This window comes from Carya illinoinensis, chromosome 13 (genome assembly GCF_018687715.1).
Source record: "Carya illinoinensis cultivar Pawnee chromosome 13, C.illinoinensisPawnee_v1, whole genome shotgun sequence".
Lineage (NCBI taxonomy): Eukaryota > Viridiplantae > Streptophyta > Magnoliopsida > Fagales > Juglandaceae > Carya > Carya illinoinensis.
In genome coordinates, this window is record NC_056764.1 from 28,589,905 (window position 1) to 28,611,089 (window position 21,185).

The following is a 21,185-nucleotide window of genomic DNA, read 5'->3' on the forward strand; positions in this document are numbered from 1 at the left end:
GGCCCACCCCCCAACGAATCTCCCTAATCCCTGTGGTCCACGTTTCTCAACGTTTATAAAGTTCCCATTTTCTTTTGTTTCCCCAAATTCTCTCATTTTCTCTGTCTAATGAATATATAGTTAGCTTGGAGTAGCTTTGATTCCTTTCGTCTTCTCTCTCAAAAGGTAATAATTTAAAAATGCGATTTCTTTTATGTTGATTTCATCATCATCATCATCTTCTTCTCCTCCTCTTTGTTGTTTGTTTTTTAATAGCCGAGTTCGTGTGATTATTAGACAGGTCAATCGAGTCGCAAAGGAGTTATTTTGTAGGCAAAGTGTAAAGGACTAAGAAATGGGTCAGATCCAGTATTCCGAGAAGTACTTCGATGACACTTACGAGTACCGGTACTCTCTCTAATGAATTCTTCCAATTCTCGTATTTTTTTTTTCTTCCTTTTTCTCTATATTTATCTATTTCAAATTTTTAATTGATCTTTGGACTTTTTTGATTTGTGTATTTTGATTTTTTATTTATTAATGAAATCCGGTGAAATCTTGTCCTCGATTGTCCGTACAGGCATGTTGTGCTTCCCCCAGAAGTGGCAAAACTGCTGCCCAAGAATCGCCTCCTTTCTGAAGTAAGTAACTAGGGTTTCTGAAGTTTTCCCATTTTCCGTTGTTCCTTTGTTTTTTTGGCTAGAACCGCGTCATACTGCTACGTCATCAACTATATGCACGACGTCCACCGAAAAACGCTAAAATCAATGTTTGTGTTTTTGTCCCTGTGATTACTTACAGGGTGCCTTTTGAGGATTTTGCATTAGCACGTCCTCTCTCTGTTTCGAACCATGAACTTTTCTATCTAATTATGATTTTCAGTAAACCTACCGCTAGTATACATGTAGAGAAAATCTATTCAGTATCATATTTCTCATCATTCTCTTATCATCCCATGACGTGGCATTAGATAATAGGTTTATAAGTGAAATATAATAAATAATCTCTAATCATCTAATACCACATCATGGGATTATGAGAATTAGGGTGATGAATAGCATTACAAATACATGTATTGGATTTCTGACTAATTTTATTTTATTTTTGTTTTGTTTCTGCCATTATATTTAAGAATGAATGGCGTGCAATTGGGGTCCAGCAGAGCCGTGGATGGGTACACTATGCGATTCATCGCCCTGAGCCACACATCATGCTCTTCAGGAGGCCTCTCAACTATCAGCAGCAGCAGGAGAATCAGACCCAGCAGAATGTGCTTGCTAAGTGATTGTCGTTTCACGCAGTTTGCTTTTGATCTCTCAAGTCAAATGAATGAATGACTAAGGGGGATGGTTTATGTTTGCCTAAGAAATACATTTTGACGTTTGAACTAAGCTTTGTATCTGTGTTAATTCTCCTGTTAGGGGAATTTTATACTTCTCATTGCAGCTACATAGATATATGTTAGTTTAGCTCTAGTGTACTATTATGTTGTGGGTTTTGTTTGATGGTAGATCTTGACTGATAATGTTCCTTATCTGCTCTCTGGGTCCTGGTATTTCTGTTGTTGGAGATCATGAGATTACGATTGTATTCGTCTTAATACTTCTGGTTGTTGTTTACCTGTTATTTTTTCTTGGAGCTGTGAAGGAATACAACTTCTGTTAGCTGAATATGGTAAGCTTGACTACTATATACCACAAACTCTATGATTTATCAATGTTAACCATTATTTCTTGAATATATTTGGGGAGCTTTTATCTAGATTCTATATTCATTTGCTGTCAAATTGTTGGTATTTTTTCTTTTTAAGAAAAAAGAGGAAAAATCAAATGAGCAGTTTTATGTTGGAAATTTTCCCACTGTCTATGTATGCTACAAAAGCAGCATACATTTATTGTTGTTAATTATATATACTCTGCTTAGTTGGATTGAGTCTTGGATGGCTGGTATTTCACGGTATTGCTTGCTATGTATACAATAACCAGGATCTGTTTGCTGTAAGTTTTCTTGGAGCTTTTGATGTATTAATTACATGTGCCTCAATTATATTTGTGTTTGTTTTCGTCAGTTCTATGATCCATACATGAGACAGGCCATGATAGATTCCAAATATGGTGTTTCTGGTAATGATTACAAAATTGGTGGGTTAGAAACCAGAGACAATTGATTTTGGGCTGATTGCATTAACATGATGTCCATAATGATTCGATTATTTGGTTTTTCATCTGTCATAATCCTCTTTCTCGCTAAAGTAAATGTTGCTGAGCTATTTTTTAAAGCGGGTAGGAAAATGCTCTAGTTATCACATCTAGTTGTTTGTTCATAATCGAAGGTCTCTTGCAAGTTGCAAGACGATATATCAGGCAAAAGATAAATGCTTGGACCATAGAGAAATGTTACAAAGTTAATTTATAAAATTAATGTGGTTTGATGCAATAATTTAGCAAAATATATATGATGTTTTACACAGAATTATATTAATTTGTAAATTTGCTTATGTAAGGTTCTCGTGTAAAGGCAGGATTCTCTAGGCAAAAAGCCTTGAATCCATTTGACAAGCATATTTCGGAACGATTAGGCTTGTGGAGGTGTTTCTTAGGAATATTGTAATTAGATAAAATAAAATGTAAATTGATATGGCTATTCGAGGTGCCATAGGCCCCCAGTTCTCACATATGTTTGGGATGCAAAAGTGATCACCTTGCGGGAATTAGATAGATGCAGAAATAAAAAACCATTTATGCATGTTTACAGACTACTTCTGCACAGGCGCTACCCAACACTAATAACTGACCCACTTAATAATAACAACATCCGGCCCACTAATGGAGATTAGGTTAGCAGCTCTGCTAGGGACAAGCGGGGTCTGCAAGCGGACAGTAATTGGTCGTACGTAAGTGCTTATGTGGAAAAAAATAAAAATAAAACAAAAGTCAGAACTTTCTCACTCTCTCTCCTTCCGATTCTGCGTGAGTTTTCTTGCCGCTTTCTTTTGATCAGAAATGGTGAGAAATGTTAAAAATGCAACTAACGAAGTTTAGATATTGTTTTTTCGATTTTAGATCCTCTGCAAAAAGTTTCCTCTCTTTTTGATTTTAGATCCTTTGCAACCCAGACGATTTTTATTTCTCAAAAAATACACCAAGAGGCGAACAAAAAGGGGAACGAAGCAGAACCAAGGTAATTTTTTTTTTCAATTCCAGCAAATTCTTTCTTGCTATTCGTGGGAGTCACTGCGTTCTGCGATGACAAACTTTGTGGGTTTAAATTTTGGTGACTATTAGATTTTTTATTCTTGGTGGTTTCTAGAGTTGCGAAAATCTATTCTCCTTCTCGACGGTTTTTTTTTTTTTTTTTTTGCGTGGTGGCTGCGCACATCTGAGTTTGTCGACAGTTTCTAGTGATGATTGAGTGGTGGTCGACCACTTCTACAGTGCTGGGTAGTGGTTTCTTTATTTCTGGGCAGTGGCTCTCGATGCTTTTCAGTTGCCGTGGGTCATCTTCTATCGCGGGTCATTGGTTTGCCGCTGTCGGCATTCTCTGAGGGTGGTGGTGTGCGAAGGTCGAAGGATAAAATGGGTCTAAGGACTAAGAACCCAGAAACTACGCCGTTTCCATAAGGGGCTGCCACATCATCAAGCTGTTTGTGAGCCGTTTGCTCCTTGCGACTGCATCTACCATTTTTCTTAAGTTAGACTCCCGTTTGGTTATACAGTTCAGATGAGATGAGATGATATATTTTGAATAATAATGAATAAAATATTGTTATAATATAATTTTTTAATATTAGTTTTATATTTGGATTTGAAAAAGTTGAATTGTTTATTATATTTTGTATGCAAATTTGAAAAATTTGTAATGATTAAATGAGATGAAATAAAATTGTTTGATTTTTGGATAACCAATCCTGTTATGTTTTATTATTGGTAATAAAACATAGCAGGTAAATTGCTTAACTATCCTTAACATAAAAACTATTACTTAACTATCCTTAACAATAAGAACTAAAGACTTTCTTTATGTATTCCTTAGACAAACAACTATTAAGGGAGCCCATTCAGATTAGAATTTCAACACATAACAACACCCCCCTCCTTAGAGGATCTTATCCAAAAGGTCTGGGTAGCGCCGCCTTAGGTTAGATAGATCCTTCCCACATTGCCTCTTCCTCTGTCGTTGCTTTCTTGTATACCAACACTTTTACTCTAGCCTTATTCTCCTTTGAAGTATCTTCTTGGGTTTAGAGGCTAGAGTTCCTTCTTAGGTTACCACATGCAGCTTGTTCAAGGGTTGTAATCTATTCCCTAACTTCCTTTTAAGGCATGAAACATGAAAAATAGATAGAGATTTGGCCGGCAAAGCAAGTTCATAAAGTACCTTCCCGATTTTTCAAAGGATTTGAAATGGTTTGTAATATCGTGGTGCAATTTTGAGATTCTGGCACATGGATACAGACACCTATCAATACGAGTGTAGCCTGAGGTAAATCCACTCTCCTTCTTCATATTCTAGGTCCATATATTTCATATCGGCGAAAAGTTTCATGTTGGCTTGTGATTCTTGTAGGTTTTCTCGGATTAGGGTGGCTATGAAGTCCCGGCTCTTGAGCTCCTCATCTATTGCTTGTACTTTTGTGGATCTCGATTCATATGGCAACAACCGTGGCAATGGTTGGCCATATATTGCTTCATAAAGTGAGATCTAAGTAGAGGAATGCATACAAGTATTATATGCATACTCTACTAAGGATAACCAACACCCTCAATCCCTCAGCGTTTCACTAAAAAATCAAGTCAAGTAATACTCGAGCACCTTGTTTATTGCTTTTGTCTGACCATTCGTTTGAGGATGATAAACCGAGTTGAGTAAGATTTATGTGTCACAAATTATGAATAATTCCTTTTAGAAATGACTTATAAAAAATGGATCCCGATCACTAACTATGGTTTGGGGTAGGCCATGTGATTTAATACCATTCTCCATAAAAACCCTAGCCACAGTCACAACTGTGTATGGGTGGGTGATGGCCATGAAATGAGCGTATTTGAAATGGGTGAGTAACCCTTCAATAAAATCCATGATTATATCTGTCCAATTTTTTGAAGGAATTGGTAAAGGTTGAAGCAACCCTGTAGGATGGATGGTTTCAACCTTGTGCCTTTGACATACATCACATTCACGTACAAAGGGTCGGACATCACCCTATAATCAAGGTCAGAAAAACTCTCTTTTAATTCTAGCATGTGTTCAATGCAATCCTGTGTGGCCCCTAATGGACTACTATGGAACTGCTGATGGAAGGGTACCAAATATCAGAGATGAAGCCTCCCTTTGTAGAAGAGCAACTCATTTCGAACTTGGTAAAGAGTTGGGTCCAAGATCCCCTAATGGTAGTGGCTAATCAGTTGCTACAACTGAGGTTCTTGGGGATAAGTTTTCTTTGATTCTTCTATCCACTTTGCTTGTACTATATTGACTGCTTGAGGTTGCATTTTTTGTTTTGTTTGTGGTTGAGGGAATGGTTTTGGAAGGTGTTGGGTTGATTGAGAGTAGTGGTTGAATCTGGATGGTCAGATGTGTGTAATCTAGATAAGGCATCAACTACGTTGTTGTTTTTACCACATTTGTATTCCACTAAAAAGTCGTACCTTAAGAGCTTTGATATCCATTTTTGTTAGGCTGGAGTTCCCACTCTTTGTTCTAACAAGTGTTTCAAGGCTTGCTGGTTAGTACGAACCTTGAAAGTTTGCCCAATAGATAGTGCCTCCACTTCCTTAAAGCCATAACTAATGCCAACAATTCTTTTTGATAAGTTGATAGGTTCAGATTCTTACACCTGAGTACTTGTCTAAGGTATGCAATTGGCTGCCCTTCTTACATTAGAACATCTCTTAGAGTTTCCCTTGATGTATCACGTTTTACAATAAACGTTCTAGAGAAATTAGCTAAACTTAGAACATGAGGGTGCATCATAGATTCTTGTGTTTGTCAAAACCTCTCGGTCTAGGCAAAAGAGTCTTTATTCAAGGTACTTGCTATAAACTAAAATGTCATCAAAGAAAACCCACGCAAACTTTCTTAGATATGGCCTGAAAATTTCATTCATCAATCCTTGAAAAGTTGAGGGAGCGTTGGTAAGCCCAAAAGGTAGTACCAAAAACTCATATTGACATTTGTGGGTTCTAAAGGCAGTTCAAGGATATCGTCAGGATTCATCCTAATTTTATAGTATCCTGACCATAAATCAAATATAGAAAAAATCACTGCTCAACCTAATTCATCAAGTAATTTATTAATATTGGAGATTGGGTACTTATCTTTGATAGTGTCTTTGTTGAGAGCACTATAATCTAAGCACATATGCTAGCTACTGTCCGCCTTCCTTACTAGTAACATTGGTGATGAGTAAGGACCTTGACTGCTTTTTGTAATGCGACTGCGAAACATTTCATTCACCAACTTTTCTATCTCCTCTTTCTAGTAATAAGGATACCTGTAGGCCCATACACAAGTAGGTTTGGCCCCTTCCTACAGCTATATTTTGTGACCAAAACTTCTAGGAGGGAGTAATTTTGTAGCCCCATTCATAATTTGGAACCCGAATTCCTCTGTCGAGCATTTTTTAAGCTGGTTAATGTGGTCCTCTTCCTCGATACTCTTGCTGGGTGGTTGTATTCGTTGTAACTTAACAATAACATCACCGAGATAAAACTGCATGGTTGAGTCAAAAAAATTCCACAAGACTGAGCTTGGCCCTTTAGCCAATCAACACCCAATACCACCTCATATCTACCAAGTGTTAACACACAGGGATTAACTAAAAAACTGGCACTTTTGTAAAATAATATGAACTGTCTTACATAAACTAAGACAAGGAAAGGTGGCACCATTTGCTACTTTGGCTGTCAAATGGTCATCTACCATTGACAGTTTGGCCTTTTTTGCCACATATGGATTAATAAAATTATGAGTGCTACCGATATCAATTAAAATCGACGCCTAATGATGATTGATTTCACCTTGTATCCTCATGGTTTTGGGTGCTAGAGATCCTAATATGGCATGTAGTGAAATACCCAATAATTCTCCTATTTCTTCTCCTGTGGACTCCTTTGTTTGTATTACAACCAAGGTTTCATCAACTTCCTTAGACTTTTGTTCTTCTTGAATCCCCATTCCTTTTAATAGAAAATTCTCAGGTCTATTTCAGCTATGTCCTGGGTGAAACTTCTCATCACAATAGTAACATAAACCCTCTCGCTTCTTTCTTGTATTTGAGTGAGGGAAATTCTTTTATTTGGTAGAGTAGTTTTTTCTAGGCAAATTGGGTTGTGTGGTTATCAGTTCTTGTTTGTTTGGTGGTGTTGGAAGTCTTAATAGGTGCATGTAGTTTAAGTGTGGGGTTTTGGCTAGTGGTGGTTTGAGTTTGGGTTTTTGGTAGGAATCCTTGGGTACGGTGCAACACCACCTCCTCCTGTAATTTTGCTAAACCAAAAGTTGTAAAAAATGTAGAAGATTTAAACATAATAACAATAATTTTGAAATCATCCTGTAGTTCACTGAAAAAGGTGCTAATCCGATTTTAAAAAAAAAAAAGGTGCTATGCGAAACTCCTTTGTTATTCCATTGATTTTATTTGATGATGCTTCAAACTAAAACTGATGCTACTCCAATGTGCTGGCTTGCCTTAACTTTGTAAAGGCTTCAACTAGATCCTTATAAGCCGAGGGTCCAAATCTAACCTTTAGGGCTATTACAAACTCATTCCAAGTGGGAACTGTGATTGAGTCCATAAGCCAGCAGAACCAAGAGATCACCTTGCCCTCCATATGGAAAAAGGCTATCTGTAGCCTTTGGCCATTAGGTGTATGGTAGTAGGAAAAAAATTATTGGGCCTTAAGAACTCACTCAATAGGTTCTGACCCATCAAACTTAGGAAAATCTAACTAAAGTGATCTCGTATGTATGCTCTTATTTCTGTCAAGTAAAGGATTATTACTAACCTTAGTGTGCAAATTTGAGGACCCTTCACCTGACTGCTGATTCCTAGCTATAATTGTTAACTGCTTATAGCTGGATACCAAATTGTTGATCTGTTGCAACACTGCTTCTAACATGCTCTTCTGCCTCTTGTTCTTCTCTCAAGTGCAAAGTTTCTCCCTTCAATGTTGCCACTACTTTCAACAATTGGGCCTGACGAGTGCCTTTCGCCATGTCGCAGGAACACGGCTCTGAGACCAATGTTAGGAATATTGTAATTAGATAAAATAAAATATAAATTGATATGGCTATTCGAGGTGCCACATGCCTCCAATTCTCACATATGTTTGGGATGCAAAAGTCATAGCCTTCATTGATCACCTTGAAAGAATTAAATAGATACAAAATAACAAACCACTTACCCCCGTTTACAAAGGCCGAAAGGCACTACCCACTACAGTAGTAACTGACCCACTTAATAATAATAATGACTAGCCCACTAACTAAGACTTTGTTAGAAACCCTAGTAAAACATAACAGGTAAATTAATTGACTATCCTTAACATGAGAACTAAAGACTTCCAATACTTGTCCTTAAACAAATGACGACTATCAAGGGACCCCCCTTTAGATTAGGGTTTCAGCACAAAACAGTGTTTGATGTTGATATGCCACAATAAAAAATAGAAAACTCGAAATTGCTTGGAATACTAAAGAAAATTACTTAGCTCTTCTTTACTTGATAAGCAAATGACTTCATTATAATAAATTAATAATTAGCCAAAGTACACTAGGTGGGTTAGGGGCCCATATAATTGCAAACCTAGATGTTAAACACTTAACAAAGTACAAAAAGAAGATAGGAAACGAAGATTAGGGGAGATTTAGATAGCGAATTGAGTTGAGATGAGAGTTGAAAGTTGAATAAAATATTGTTAAAATATATTTTTTTAATATTATTTTTGTTTTGAATTTTAAAAAAATTGAGTTATTTATTATATTTTATTTAAAAGTTTAGAAAAGTTGTAATGATTAAATAAGATAAGATGACATGAGAAAGTTGTAGCATAGTTCCCATACTCTCTTGGCCAAAAAATTGTAGTACGATTTGAGAGAAAACCAACCATGAATGTGAGTTTTTTAGCAAATCTTAGAAAAAGTCGACCCAAAGTTTCTATTGTAATTGTGGAGGTTATTTGAGATGGGATTGTTTCAACTTTGGATCAATTGTTGCGGTTGCATAAGGTATTAGTAAGATAATGATAGGAGGATATGTAGACTTTGGATTTTAAGAAAAACAATAAGATAGATGAGAACAATTCATTGGCCTTAGAAGAGCACCCCCTTAAAAGATATCCTTGTGTGGGCTAAAAATTAGGGTTTTCCTGCAAATCTAGCTCCAAACTCTAGTGGGGGAATTGCATAGAAAGTAAGATAATGATAAATAAAACAACGGTGGATAGAATTTTTTAAAATAAAAGACATCTTATTGCAAACAAGTTAAGGAATTTGCTAAAAGAGAAGTGGTATAGAAACTATCATTTTATAACAAAATATTAAATTTTTAAATCCTAACATGTCAAGATAATAATCAACAAATTCTTTTAAAAAGTAACATTTTATTATGTAATTATACATAAATTATATACTACTTATATTAAAAAATGGAAAATCTAATTTCTTTTTGACAACAAAAACGTTTCCTTTTTGTATCATATTTTTAAGAGATTTGTAAGGAAAATATCGTTTCACAATAAAAGATTATATGTAATTATTTGTACATATTTATTACGCATTTAATTAATATGATTAATTGTATTATTTTTATTATTTCTAATTTTTTAAACTTTTTTTTAATTTTAATTTTTTTTTTTTTTTAATTTCTTCGGTTGGAATTTGCAACGAGACGAGAGCTTTTCTCCAATTGTGGGACGTGGAGGAGGGACTGGACTTCCTTACTAAATTGTGGACCTCATGTTTCCGCCATAACAAAACAAAACAAAAAAAGAAAAGTAAAAGAATTTCTTTCAACTAGCCAATGAGACTCGGACAACTATCGAACCCTCCATTGATTTCCCATCAAATTATCTACCGTTAAGCTCCTTTCACTTCTGGAATACCCAAAGATACGGACACCTCTCTCTCTCTCTCTCTCTCTCTCTCAGAGAGAGAGGGGAGAGTCATTTCAAACTTGCACGCAAAGCCTTGACCCCTAAAGAGAAAAAAAAAAGCTTCTCAAACACACCACAACCCCCCCCCCCCCCCCCCCCCCCCCCCCCTCTCATTGGAGTTAAAGAAGGAACAGGCTTTGCTTGGATTCTGCTGGTAGACACTACCCACTAAAAATAATGGCAGTGCTACTCCCGACCTCTGCTTGTGCTTCGTTTCTTGGACTATCATCACCATTATCGCTACCCAATAAATCCCTTAAACCCTCCTTTCCCATTCTCTCCAACGACATCCCGAGCCTCTCTTCAAGGAAGACACCGAGTGGCACCGCAAGTAGATATCTTTCTCTTCCACGTGTAGCTGCTCCTCCAACCGCACCAGCATCTCAGGAAAATCGAGAAGAAGAAGAAGGAAAATTCGTGAAAGAAGAGTATGGTGTTGAGGATGACTGCGGTGACGAAAGCTCGTCTGGAACCAAGTTCTCTTGGAGGGATCATTGGTACCCAGTTTCTTTGCTTGAAGATTTGGACCCTAATCTCCCTACCCCGTTTCAACTTCTGGGTCGAGATCTCGTGCTCTGGTTCGACAGGTCTGCCCGCGAATGGGTTGCTTTCGACGACAAATGCCCCCATCGCCTCGCCCCCTTATCTGTAACTTAATTTCTTACTTCACTCTTATTCTACGGTCCTATTTTTTGTGAGAATTGAAGTTAGGCTCTGTTTGGTTGCTAACACAATTGAGGATAAGGAAATAATTGAAAAATAAAACCTCACCCTATATTCGATTTGTTGACAAAAGAGAAAGAAAAAAAAAAAAAAAACTAATGAATGAATAGTATAGATGAATAACTAAGTAGATAGGGAAACTTAAGACATGTGTTGGTGCAGTGTCTCGCAAATTCATTTATAAATGGGGCTGTGTTTTTTTGTTTTCCTCCCTGTCGTTTTGGTTTCTACTTTCTAGAGGAAATCGTGCTTATTGGTTAGCGAAACGATGGAGTACATAAAATTGAATATAAATATATCTTTAATTCTTGTACATTCTCCACGAACGAGTGGGGAATTGGGTTCTTGATGGGCCTTCATGATCCTGAGGAGTTCACTGATTCTTAGGAAGGGCGGATTGATGAAGGCGGAAACTTACAGTGTTCATACCACGGTTGGTCATTTGATGGGTGCGGATCTTGTGTTAAGATCCCTCAGGCTTCAACTGAAGGTCCTGAAGCTCGTGCTACTAAGTCTTCGAGAGCGTGCGCTACAAGGTTCCCTACTATGCAGTCTCAAGGCCTGCTCTTTGTTTGGCCGGATGAGAATGGCTGGGAAAGAGCACGTGGCACTAAGCCTCCCAGGTGATCGATTCACTTCAGATCTACAATGTGTTTAAATATTTTTGTATTGATTTAATAATTGAAGTTGAGGATATAGGTTTGTTATGATATCTTAAAAGTTGCCAGATATAATTGATGGTAATGTGATGGACATCTTAATAAACTTGTGATGTTATGCAGGCTGCCTGATGACTTTGATAAATCTGAATTTTCGTCGGTGACAATTCAGCGTGATCTGTTTTATGGCTACGATACCCTTATGGAGAACGTCTCTGATCCTTCCCACATTGATTTTGCTCATCACAAGGTGTATACTTTTAATATTTTAAATGAAATTTTATTCTATGAATTACGGGATGAACTGGTTTGGTCTATGAATTAGGGGATGAATTTATGCAACTTTTCGCCAGTGTCGTGTGCTTTCATCATTTTAACAGTCATTTTTAATTCACTAATATTATCAAACCCGATTCTCATTCTGGATTTGTGCTTTCGATAACCAAACCACTTTTTAATATGTGAATATTTGCAACCAAGGAACGAATGTAAGAGCTTGGCTAAATTTGTACAGTGCTCATGGCTGAGTTTCTCTGTACTCTAATATTGAGGGAATTGTTAAATTGAAAGCTCATTTGAACAAAGACTTTCAGACTAAGATAGGAGAATGAGGTTCAAGCAAGAGGCTCCGGGTTTTGCCTACTCAGACAACAAGCACCATCTAGATGAAACAATTTTTTTTCCTTCTAATTCCTTTTAAAGCCTAACCAGTATGTAAACTCTGGTTCTGTAAGAGTAGAAATCAGTTGGTATATTGCTGTATGTGCCTGGGTAAATCTAATGCTAAGGTGCCTCAGTGCTTCTAATGCTTATCAGTCTGAGGAAAAAGTTAACTCTGCATATATGTTTATTACTTTAATTACTTGGTCAATTTGTGCTTTCTTATTGACCTTTGGTTCAGAAGTTTTTAAAAGTACAAGCATGTCTTTGGCAGGCCATGTTTGTCTGACAGGAATATCGTAGGGGAACTTGCTAATTAGAAATAATGGTTCATATCTGCACTCTTTATAATAGATAATGGATAACTTATTTTGTTTGGTAGATTACTCATGTACCCAAGGGAACTTGAACAGTAGACATCACCCACCACCCCATGCATGGGATGGGTGGAGTTGCCATTTGAACCAAAGGCCATTGACTATAATTAATAACTTTCCATGTTGCTTAAAGGATAAATATATTTTTACAGGTTACAGGAAGGAGAGATAGAGCCAAGCCTCTGCCTTTTAAGCTAGAGTCTAGTGGTCATTGGGGCTTTGCAGGGGCAAATGATGGGAACCCACGGATCAGTGCTGAGTTTGTTGCACCTTGTTATTATATCAATAAGTAAGTTCATCACTCCCACTTAAGTAGTTACAGATGACACTTAGCTTAGATTACGTGTTGTTAGCATGATCATAAAAAAAAAAAAAATGGTTCTTATATCTGGCTTGGTCCAAGCGTATAAAAAAAATGATTCTTGTATGTGGTTGCTTAGGAGTCTTGAGTGGCTCCTTAATTTCATTTTATAAGTTTGAAGTATCAATAACAAATATTTATGTAAAGAAGACCATGTGAGGCTTAAACATCAAGAGATTCTTCAATATTGCTTAAGGTCAATACCTCAAGGCTATCTCTTGAGCCTTCACTCTAAAGTTTATTATTAATAATTTTCTTTTGGCTCATTAGAGAGCTCTGGGACCTACAGGCTATACAAGAGGACATAGCTGAGGAGTTAATCCCAGGTTCTGTTTAAGACATCAAGAGGCTTAGTAGCTAAGCCAACTGGCGTATTTTGCTTGTGATTAATGAGATGCAGTGGAGGCTAATTTTCCTCTACTGTCTAGCTGTCATTCATAACCTTATGAAAAGTACATCTAGTTAACCAAGCTGTTACAATACCTAGTGAATTTAAAAGCTATGACGCACTACGATACCTAGTGAATTGAAAAGCTAATACGTACTTTCTTGTCTTCTTGATATCAGTTTCCCGAAATTCCCTTTTCAATTCTTAGATGCTAGAGAATTATTAATTTAGTTTTACACATCTGGATCCTACTCATACTTGCATTGATGTTTAACAGAATAGAAATAGATACAAAGCTTCCAATAGTTGGTGATCAAAAATGGATAATATGGATTTGTTCCTTCAATGTGCCAATGGCACCTGGGAAGACCCGATCTATTGTTTGTAGTGCTAGAAATTTCTTCCAGTTTACGATGCCAGGGCCTGCCTGGTGGCAGGTAAGAATTCTTCAATCATGCTACAATATTTAATTTAAAATTTGACAGCAATAAGATGGGTGATCCTATCATTTCTCTCTTTTAGTTATGATCTGACTAGAGCTTACTATTTTCTTATGTAAATGATTATAATTGCATCTTAAAATGTTTAGCAAACTTGGTATATTTCATTATGTCCTCTTGTGGAATAGACACTGTTGAATGTCAAGATATGGCAACATTATCTGGGAAGTGATTTGAGAGTTGGGACCTCCATATTTTGAGGTTTAAGATGATAAACTTATCTTTTACATTGTCTAAAGTGCTGAGAATAAATAATTTTCATTATAAGATGAAGGTGTTGCTGAAAGGCAGGTCAAGGTCCTTCATAATTTGTGAAGATTATATAATCTCATATCTTGAGTTCACACATATTAACTGTGAAGATTACATTAGCACTTATTTGGGATCAAGATAATTGGAGTATTAGAAAGAAAAGAAAATGGAAAAAAGTCCTGTCTCACCTCTGTGATTCGTGATTTTTTATGAAACACATCCCACCTTTGAGATTATTATGAAGTTAATTTGTCTCTAGCATCATCCTACCATTTAACATCATAAATAGGCTTAAACAAGAAGATGGGTTGCACATGAGCATAGAAATGTCAGACAAATGCCCTGCGGCTGCTGAATAGAGACTGAGTAGGAAGAATTAATTATTGCTGAATCTGATTTGATTTGAGTGGACGCTGTTCCTCGTCTCTAACCTATTGATGACACACTAGTTTGTCGTTTGGGCAAAGATGCTAAAATTAAGTTCACAAGTTGTTTTGTTTAAGGCAGTTTCAGTGCTTTGCTTACTCTTGGAAGACAGTGATCCTTGTCAAGAGGTTGTATTTTAGTGTCAAAGTTTGACATGAATGACTGAAAATGGGTGGAGACTCTGTATTGGGGTGGAAAATGTTTTTGATATATACATGCTTTAAAATCATCTGGCCCATTGTGTCCTCCTCAGGTGGGAAGGAGGAAGGAGTGAAGGACACTAGAATCTAGGGAATCTACAATTAAAGGAACAAGGGATGGGCTTTTGAGTAGGGTTGAGAAATAGTGCAGTTCTTGACGATGATATCATGTGGGGAATACCCTTAACAGAAAACTTTCTTACTGCTTCAGCTCTAGTTTTTACAAGGATCTGCAAGTGAAATGTGGCGTGGTTGTCTTGAGAATTCTAGCTCTGTAATTGCCTCCCAAGAGTATAAAAGTTACAATGTCGAGGTTGTTTTTCGGTATCTTCCAAAGGGTTGTCCACGATTTCTAATATTCATGGTTATGAGATACAGTTGGATGTATTAGAGTCCTTATTTACACGATTGCTGTTTTTTGTTTTTTTGTTTTTTTTTTGTTTTTCGTTAGTTCCATTAGATCAGCTTTACTGAATGAGGACCTTTTGGTGCTCAGCATGAAGGTCGATCATATAAGCCATTTTACTCCGCACGTGTGTGTGTGTGTGTGTGTGTGTGTGTGTGTCACCCACACCTATAATTTTTTTGATCGCTCGCCTACACATATAATATAGTTGCCATTATGTTCATAGAAGCAAATGTATGCTAGATGTGCTGTTATTTAGATTTAGCAAGTTGTATATATCCACATGAAGGAAGCTCGTCTTATCTTTCATTCCCATTTTTTGTGCTTATTTTCTAGTTATTCGTTTAATTTACTATGGTTCCATTTACTTTGTAATTGAGTAGTGCAAACCTTACCCTCAATATTTAATTTTTCTTTACGTTTTAAGGAGTGCTTGTATCGTTATAACTTGAGTTCCTCCCATATATGCATTGATGTTAGGTGGTTCCTAGATGGCACGAGCATTGGACTTCAAATAAGGTGTATGATGGGGACATGATTGTCCTTCAGGGTCAAGAGAAGATCTTTCTTTCAAAGACAATGGAGGGTTCTGTTGATGTTAATAAGGAGTATACAAAAATAACATTCACACCGACCCAAGCAGATCGCCTTGTCTTGGCATTTCGAAATTGGCTGCGGCGACATGGCAACAGCCAACCTGAGTGGTTTGGCATAAACAACGAACAGCCTTTGCCATCAACAGTTTTTTCAAAACGTCAGGTGTGGAAACTTATTTTCACTCACATTTTTAGAGCTCTCCCACCTTCCAGGGACAAAAATAATCTCTCTCTCCTCTCTCTCTAATCAAGGAAGAAAGTAAATCAACAAATACAATATAGACCTGCTATTTAGTTTGTAAGATGAGGCCAATACAATATTTGAATTTATAACAAGATGTGGGAAGACACTTTGCTGTCAGATCCCGAGCCCATCTTTTCTTATTCATTGTTTTCAGAAGCTATGAACAATAAAATAGACATGTTTCTAAGGTACATGAAGTACTTTCGTATATACAGATGCACGCTTGCAAAATATGCATATGTAGGCAGAACATGTTTGAAATAAAAGTTTAGTTTACAAATTAGAGAATAACTTAATAGAGCAGGATGTCCTGTGGGATAAATTGATGCTGCTACTGTTTTCATAGTTTTCTGCTTCCATCGTGTTTCGCAGATGTTGGATAGATTTGAGCAGCACACTCTTAAATGTTCATCTTGCAAAGGAGCTTACACAAGATTCCAGGCATTGCAGAAGTTTTTAATTGGTGCAACAGTTCTTTGCTGTGCAACTGCTGGGATCCCTTCAGATATGCAATTACGGATTTTCTTGGCTGGGCTTGCACTTCTTTGTGCTGGATTGGCCTTTGCTTCGCATGAACTACAAAAAAACTTTGTGTTTGTTGATTATGTACACGCTGAAATTGATTAGAAAGAGAGAAGATGATATGCTTGGGCACTGGCTGCCTAAATGCATAGGCATTAGAAACTACTAGTGAAATCAACCTTTGCCAAATATATAGAATCGATGCCAAAACCTGTACAGAGAATTTGTCATTCAAGTTATATGTGCGTTGTCAAAATGAGCTTGCTTACAGCTAACCTATTATATTGTCTTTGACATTGTTTCTGTTTTATTATTTAAACAGTTCGACATAGTCATTGACTTAGTTGCCTTTGTCAATTTTGCCGAGTACACAAAAATAAACTATCTCATCTATATAATTATTACAACTTTTATAAATTCTCATATGAAATATAATAAACAATTTAATTTTTTCTAAATCACAAAACAAAATTAATATTAAACAATTATATTATAATAATATTTTACTCAACTTTCAACAAAACATCTCATCTCATCTTATGTGAATTGTGTAACAAAAGGAGGGCAACAGGCAGATCATAAGATATTTTTGTAAAATGATAATATTCTTATAATTCTGTTTTATAGAAGTGTCCTCTATTTAAATAATTTAAAAAAAAAGTTGTATATTTATCATTTTCTTAACAAATAGCAGCCAGCAAGAGAGGTCTTAAAACTTTGATTAAAGGAACTTTAAAAAAGAAAAAAGAAAAAAGAAAAAAAAAATCAGCTTAACTATACGTATACATAACTGTAGGCCTGAGGCCTGAAAAAATTACAGGGAGCTAAACAGCTATCCTTTCGTAATCTTTATTAATGAAAACATGGTGCATCAGATACAGAACTTCCCCGCCAAATAATTGATGTAATGCAAAGAAATGGTACAAAGCAAATATCCTTAAGCCAGTGCCTCAAAATGAATGAAAACAAAAACAAAAAATACATCTCGTTCATTCCCTGCAATGGTTGACATAGATGCACTTAGAGAACTAATATGTGCCATGTCACTAATCAAAGTATGGCATCAAACTAATTATTTCTCATGAAAACTGTATGAATTTTGTTGTTTAAAATCAACAAGCTTAATGGAACCTGGACTACTGATTCCGTTAGATGCTCATCAAATGAAGGGTACCCTCTGTGGGATCAAAGCCATTCTGCAACATCTCTTCTAACCATCTCCCAGCCTCAGCTTTCTTGCCACGTTTTAAAAATCCATGTACTAAGATGTCATAAGTCCATCGATTAGGTTCATACCCTCTCTTACACATCCGATTGAATAACTCACAAGCAAGGTCCATATCCCTCCTGCTTAGTCTTCTCAACAACAAATTATATGTGTAGGTGTCGAGCGGGAAGCACTTTTCAATCAATTCTTCCAAGTTGTCAATATGTTGGCTCACAGTAACACGACCAGAAAATGCACCAACGAGCAGGCCAAGCATTGAAGTACCATAAGAGCTCTCATCCTGTACTTCTCTCAAACGAATCCAAGTTTCATAAAGCTCTTGAGTCTTCAAAGAATGGAACAAGAGTACATTACCGATAAAGGATGTTACAAGACGGCCGAATGTCTCCAAATCATTAATAAGGTTTATTGCAGTATCATACTTTTTACTCGAGCACAACAGCTGTATCAGAAACTCATAGCATTCAATACTAGGAACAATTTTATAATCCCTCATCTCCCTGAACAAATCCAATGCGATATCCACCCTGTTGACTTTGCAAAGACCAACAACCATGGCATTGTATAGTTTCCCTCCAATCTTTCTTCTCTGGCGCAAATCTGTAAAGAAATTCAAAGCATCAGAAATTCTTTCGCTTTTTAGATAACTCTGCAACATAAGAATGTGAGAACTCCGATTGGGCTCAACCCCACTTCTCCGCATCATCTCAAATACTTCTCTAGCCAGCTCAGGCCTTTTGGCATGGCCAGCTCCGTCAATAAAAAAGTTGTAAAGCTCACAATTGGGTTCATGATGAGACAACTGGATCTCCAATAATTTGTAAAATTGCTTTTCCGGATTTTCCATATCACACAAACATCTAATAACAGCTCTGAACAAGGCTCGAGTCGGGGTGTGACCTCTTTCTTGCATCTCAATAAGAAGTCCCGCTGCAATATCTCCCCTCTTTGACTCGTTAAAACCATGTATCAAGTTAAAGTAAGTATTCATCGTGGTAACTTGATTCATTCTGTTAAGTTCCCCATGTATTAAATACCCGTCTTCTACCCTCCTAGCCTTGCACAAAGCAGAAATAAACCTGTCGAATGTGTAAGTACTTGGCATCAAATCCCTCTGCAAGGCAACCATGAGCAACTCCTTCATCTTATCAAGCTTTCCCTCTCTGCACAAAGCATCAGCAAGCACAGAAAACATTTTCCTACCTGGGAAATAGCCTTGGTCAATAGAGTTTTTTAACACACGATATGCTTCATCGATGCTTCCATCACCGCACAGAGTATTGATCAAATAGTTATAAGCCATGCTATTAAGAGAGAGCCCAAATTCAAACCTCAAATTGTACAACTTGAGTGCAACATCAACCATCCCGGCTTTACAAAAAAAGCACAATGCTGCATTCATAGTGACCTTATCAGGGGATATCTGACCCTCCTTCATCTCCATCAGCAAATCACACATTTCCTCGAGCCGATTCTCCCTCAAAAGCCGACATAACAAAACATTGTATCGGAACACCTCAGGAACATACCCTTCCATTGACTTCTTGCTCCGAAGGAACTCCAAAGCCCCGTCTAACTTCCCAGCCTGAGCCAGATCCCTCATCCACACCCCATAAGCATTCTCCATTGGCACCATCCCCGACTCACGAAACTCCTCGACCAACTTCCCCGCTTTCTCAAACTCATTACTCTTACAAAGCGCATCCACAAGCCTGCTCACTCCATGGCCGTCCAATTCTCGTCCTTCACTCATCAACCCACGCAAGAAAGCCTCCGCCTCGTCCAACCGGTTCTGCTTGCAATAATTCTTCACCGTTATCGAATGAGTGATCCCATCCTCTAAACCCCGCATTTGAATCTGCTTAAGAATGACCTCAACTGAGTCGAAACAACTCTCCTCCACCAAAGCATTCAGAAGCACGTGATAAGCAAAAGAAGTCAAGTCAAGACCTTGAAACCGCATTCTACCAAACACTTGAAGCGCAATATCGGGCTTACCCGCGACGGCGTATCCCATGACCAAAGTGTCGTGGAAACGAACCCTATGAAAGTATCGCTGTGTCTTGTAGTTGTGGAGGAAGTCAAGCATGAGGGACATGAGCTTGGCCTTGGATAGGATTTTGAAGATAGCGTAGAAGGTGGCGCGGGTGTGGTGGAAGCCAGGCTGGCGGCCGGCCCAGTCGAAGAACTTGAGGCAGGAGAGGACGTCACTGCCATACGCGAGAACCTCCAACACGAAAGATTCGGAGAGACGGAGGCCAAGCTGAGAGAGAGCGAGGTCGGCGGCGCGGCGAGAGGGTAAATCGTCGTCAACCTGAGCGCCTAAGATGCCGAAGATTCGGTCCAAAAGTTGGTTGTTGTGGAGCTTGAACCAGTCCTTGAAGGAGGAGGCCAAAAAGTCGGTGGAAGCAGGGAGGAAGTGAGTGTTCTGGTTAGAACGAAAAGAAGCAGTGTAATAGAAGTGGGGATATAGAGACAAAGAAGAAGACAAGGATTGAGAGGTGGAGATCACGATGGCCAGTCGGGAGAGGAAAGCATTAGATTTGGCTACATGTTTCAGCGAAAGCATTATTGGGATTTCGGATTCAGACTCAGAATTTGGAGTTTCGCGAGAGAGAGAGAGAGAGATTGCAACAGTCAGTCTACGGCCACTGCTGCATATTAGTCAAATTCCCCATTGTTGAAGGTGCAGGATCTCTCTGCATCTTTCGCTCACTATTCCAACCCAAAGGGCCCTTCCCTTACAGAAACAAGTTCTCCATTCCTTCTTTTCCTTTTTCTGTCGCTGTCTAAAAGAAATTGAATGTTTATGTACGTACATATATATATATTCATTCTTTCTCCACTTCTTCATTTGATGGAGATTATTTTATTTTTTGAAAAAATATACGTATATTTTTTTTTCACCATCATCTCGTCATTTTATGATGTGCTATTAAATAATAAGTTTACAAATATAATAAATAGTTTCCAATCATCTAACACCATATCATGAGAAAATGAGAATTGAGATTACGAGTAACATTACTCTTTTTTTCCTTTTCTTATGCCTCCCAACCTTAGGTTTTTTTCTGTTTTTTCAAGGATGTCACATGTGATTATTTGATGATGTTGAAATCATTGGACATCTATCTCCATTACTTGAGCATTCCTTAATCATCGACTCAGGTACAAAATACCATCTCTTTTTACTCTATGATGTATTGATTTGTACCCGGATAGCAATACTTTAGAGAATGATAAGATTCAAAAAGTTTTTTTTTTTTTTCATTTTTTCTTATAACTAAGTAATATCTTGTGTTGAAAAAATTATCAGAAAACTTGCATTCAATCAAAAATAGGTAGATGATTAATCTCTTTTATATTGTTAGGGTAATTTCAGCTTCACCTCCTTCCTTTTCACACCAGATATGGTTCTTTCTCTGCTTGCTCTCCCATTACTGAAGTTGCAGCATTAGATCTATGATTTTCACTTACTAGAATCCTACATAAACCAGCTCCTGAAGAGTTAAA

General features: G+C 37.3%; 3 protein-coding genes across 4 annotated transcripts; 2 read left to right on the top strand and 1 right to left on the bottom strand.

Moving 5' to 3' along the window:
- The first annotated feature begins 5 nt into the window (after positions 1 to 5).
- On the top strand, positions 6 to 1,513 carry LOC122291744 (cyclin-dependent kinases regulatory subunit 1). 2 transcript variants are annotated; one of them, XM_043099679.1, is made up of 4 exons: positions 6 to 165; positions 277 to 387; positions 560 to 620; positions 1,112 to 1,513. In XM_043099679.1, the coding sequence occupies exons 2-4, from the start codon at positions 335 to 337 to the stop codon at positions 1,262 to 1,264; spliced, it is 267 nt and encodes an 88-aa protein (XP_042955613.1). In that variant the 5' UTR covers positions 6 to 165; positions 277 to 334; the 3' UTR covers positions 1,265 to 1,513. The 2 variants fall into 2 exon arrangements, with proteins under 2 accessions (XP_042955613.1, XP_042955614.1); XM_043099680.1 differs by having other exon boundaries at positions 17 to 165; positions 281 to 387.
- Positions 1,514 to 10,221: 8,708 nt separating this feature from the next.
- Positions 10,222 to 16,787, top strand: LOC122292272 (pheophorbide a oxygenase, chloroplastic-like). Its single transcript, XM_043100525.1, has 7 exons — positions 10,222 to 10,778; positions 11,241 to 11,476; positions 11,636 to 11,762; positions 12,702 to 12,838; positions 13,576 to 13,735; positions 15,563 to 15,841; positions 16,295 to 16,787. Exons 1-7 carry the CDS (start codon positions 10,308 to 10,310, stop codon positions 16,547 to 16,549), a joined length of 1,665 nt encoding a protein of 554 aa, XP_042956459.1. The 5' UTR covers positions 10,222 to 10,307; the 3' UTR covers positions 16,550 to 16,787.
- A 476-nt stretch (positions 16,788 to 17,263) lies between these two features.
- Positions 17,264 to 20,467, bottom strand: LOC122292270 (pentatricopeptide repeat-containing protein At1g71210, mitochondrial). The gene has a single exon (XM_043100521.1). The coding sequence runs from the start codon at positions 20,239 to 20,241 to the stop codon at positions 17,593 to 17,595; it is 2,649 nt and encodes an 882-aa protein (XP_042956455.1). The 5' UTR covers positions 20,242 to 20,467; the 3' UTR covers positions 17,264 to 17,592.
- Between the last annotated feature and the right edge of the window lie 718 nt (positions 20,468 to 21,185).

Coding starts and splice junctions, on each gene's coding strand:
- LOC122292270 (XM_043100521.1), bottom strand. CDS start 20,241: ATGCTTTCGCTGAAACATGTAGCCAAATCTAATGCTTTCCTCTCCCGA.
- LOC122292272 (XM_043100525.1), top strand. CDS start 10,308: ATGGCAGTGCTACTCCCGACCTCTGCTTGTGCTTCGTTTCTTGGACTA. Junction 10,779..11,240: donor ATCGCCTCGCCCCCTTATCT/GTAACTTAATTT, acceptor ACTGATTCTTAG/GAAGGGCGGATTGATGAAGG. Junction 11,763..12,701: donor TTGATTTTGCTCATCACAAG/GTGTATACTTTT, acceptor ATATTTTTACAG/GTTACAGGAAGGAGAGATAG.
- LOC122291744 (XM_043099679.1), top strand. CDS start 335: ATGGGTCAGATCCAGTATTCCGAGAAGTACTTCGATGACACTTACGAG. Junction 388..559: donor GATGACACTTACGAGTACCG/GTACTCTCTCTA, acceptor TTGTCCGTACAG/GCATGTTGTGCTTCCCCCAG. Junction 621..1,111: donor AGAATCGCCTCCTTTCTGAA/GTAAGTAACTAG, acceptor ATTATATTTAAG/AATGAATGGCGTGCAATTGG.